We start from the raw sequence: 2,869 nt of genomic DNA, 5'->3' as shown, positions 1-2,869 counted from the left end.
AATTATGGATAGATTGTATCACTCCTCATTATAACGCAATGGCTGCGTTGAATCGGTCATTATTATCAAAGCCTATACAATACATATTTAGCAAGTCTCTTTATAAATCATACGTTGGTGGGATTAATGAATCGTCAATAATGATAGATGAACCTTTTGGTTCATGCAATCCAGACAAGATGACACTAGCACTAATTGATATGAGATATTTTTCAGGGGATTAAACAAGAAACCCATTATTCTTCCACCATGCAAATGTAAATAATATATATATCACCATTAGCAGAAGTACCATATATAATATAAAAGTAGCATTCCCAGAGAGACTTATGTAGGCGTATTATGAATCTCAGAATGCAATTGGCATAGATGATTCGAATATATCCTTGGATAGTTTTACGGAGGGGAGAACCACTTTTCATTTTAATTTCGTACATAAGGATATGAAAAAAGCTCTACTCGTCTTGTTGTCCTCACAACTGGTGACCCCGGATATGTTGGTAACACCAAGCAATTTTGTCTTGCTATTAAAGGACTAATTATGGGTGCGTTACCTTCGTATATCTCCTTTTGCCATTAACGTTTAACGACGTCTTTTGCTTTATCCCACACTTCAGTTTTGTGAGAAAGAAACGATGAGTATATCTGACATAACCAGCTCACGCCCTTGGCCAGATGCATCAACTGACCATGACGGAACCACCCAGTCCATCATGCCCAGTTCCCTCAGCTGAGCTCAAAGTAGAGCTGCAACCATTCTCACAACACAACATCGTCTCTTGGCTCCTGGGGGCGGACACACTCTTTTGGGTGGCCAAGCTAAACGACTTCTATGCCAAAGCTGACATCGTCCTAACCTACATCCCTGAGGAGGTATTAGACAAAATCTCCCCATGGCTCGACGCTCACTCCGGTCAGGTATCCTACAACGACCTGTGAACCAAACTAAATAATATTTACTCACTTTCCGTCTCTGCAAGGGCAGAGAAGTTTCTTGATCTCAGATATATACCAATGGGTGACACCTCTCCCGTAGAAGCATGGGCTGAACTGGTTGGACTTCTTATGCTGCCCGAGACTGACGCCAATGGACGACGACGAGAGATAAGCCTATCTCACGAAATATTCCTTCGACGCCTTCCGCAGGATATGAGAGCCCACCTCACCGATACTGACACCCTGCCGATGAACGATATCCTGTCAAGAGCACAGAAGTTATACGAAGCCTCCTTTGCCTCCCACCTTGGGGCATCATCCTCGTTCAGCTGATCATCCCTCGACCCCTCGGCGGCGCCCTCTGCTGACTATGACGAAATCCTCGCCCTAATGAAGAAGAAACCTCCGCAGGCGATGCAGCAAAACCATAGACAGAACCTGACATGGTGTTTCTACCACCAGCAGTTTAGGAGCAACACAATAAAATGCAGCCATCGCCAACATTAACTGTAGCCCCAGTATCAGTTCACTGCAAGATTGTATTCAACATTCCCGACGCCGTATCCAACCATAGGATTATGGTTGATACCGCCTGTATGCAATTAACATTCCCTCCCTCACAGGCCAACCTAAACCCTGCGCATAGCAGTGATGCTCCATCGCTCATTGCTGCCAACAGATCTCCCATTCGGTGTTATGGGACTAGTGTGATTAGAATCTCGTTCAGGGGGCGATTTTATTCCTAGTCCTTCGCCATTACCGACGTCAGACACATACTCCTTGGCGCAGACTTCCTGGCTTACTATGGCCTACTCGTCGACGTTGCCGGAAAAGGCATCATCGTTAACAGGACATGCCGAACCTGCCCACTAATAGCTGGTTCGGGTATCACACCCATCTCTGCCGTCATAGCACAGCCCTAGGCCTCCATTCTTCATGAGTTCCCCGACATCTTCAAGCCGGAACTTCGACAGTTGCCGGGATCCCCCTCCAAGCACGGGATCTACCACCATATCAACACAACGGGACCTCCCAGGACAGTTAAGCTCCGCCGCCTCCCGCCGGAGAAACTGAGAGATGCTAAACGTGCCATCGAAGACATGGAACGGGTGGGTGTATGAAAGAAGGCGTCCAGCCCTTGAGCCTCTTCGCTCCACATAGCGAAGAAACCGGACGGGACATGGAGTCTCTGTGGTAACTACTGAAGCCTTATCCTCATCACAACGCCAGACCACTACCCTGTGCCGAACATGCAAGACCTCACCAGCGCCCTTAGTTTTAATGAAATTGACCTCCTTAAATAATACAATCAGGTTCCTCTGTTACCAGAGGACGTACCTAAGACCGCCATCATAACGCTATTCGGCTCCTACACCTTCTCATATTCAACCTTCGGCTTATAAAAAGCTGGGTCCTCGTTTCAACTATTGATGGACAGCATCCTAAGGGACGTGCTGTTCTGCGTATGCTACGTGGACGACATCTTAATCCTCTCCAGGACGAAAGAGGATTACAAGAGACACGTCCGCGCTGTGCTGAAACGCCTTCAGGAGAACGGTTTGATCGTGCGCTTCGACAAGTGCACATTCGGTGCCGAGACGGTGGAAATCCTCGGATATCTTATATCTGCAGCAGGCGTGAAGTCTACATCGACCAAGGAGGACACTGTGAAAACCTTCCTAGCCCAGATGACCATCAGACACTTTCAGGAGTATGGTAAACTACTACCGTCGCTTCATCCCCAACATCGCCCAAATTCTGACTCCGCTCAACGACGTCCTGAAGGGAAAAAAAGAAGCTTGTCTGAGGTCCCCTGCAGCCAACCACCTTCGAGAGGACGAAGACCGCCCTTGCCGAAGCCACCACCCTGATGTACCACGACGACAACGCCCCCCTGAAGTTGACTAATGACGCCAACAACGTCGCCTGCAGT

At 47.9% G+C, this 2,869-nt stretch overlaps 1 protein-coding gene across 1 annotated transcript in view; it reads left to right on the top strand.

Annotated features, from left to right (window-relative positions):
* Window positions 1–2,806: 2,806 nt before the first annotated feature.
* LOC137617425 (uncharacterized) overlaps window positions 2,807–2,869 on the top strand; it is an 850-nt gene continuing 787 nt past the window's right edge. The window contains exon 1 of the mRNA XM_068347451.1: window positions 2,807–2,869. This exon is cut by the window's right edge and continues 80 nt beyond it. Coding sequence (XP_068203552.1) covers window positions 2,807–2,869 — 63 coding nt within the window.

Source organism: Palaemon carinicauda, chromosome 23 (assembly GCF_036898095.1).
Source record: "Palaemon carinicauda isolate YSFRI2023 chromosome 23, ASM3689809v2, whole genome shotgun sequence".
NCBI classification, from domain to species: Eukaryota; Metazoa; Arthropoda; class Malacostraca; order Decapoda; family Palaemonidae; genus Palaemon; species Palaemon carinicauda.
Note: the sequence above shows the minus strand (reverse complement) of the source record. Positions and strands in the feature narration are given on the sequence as shown.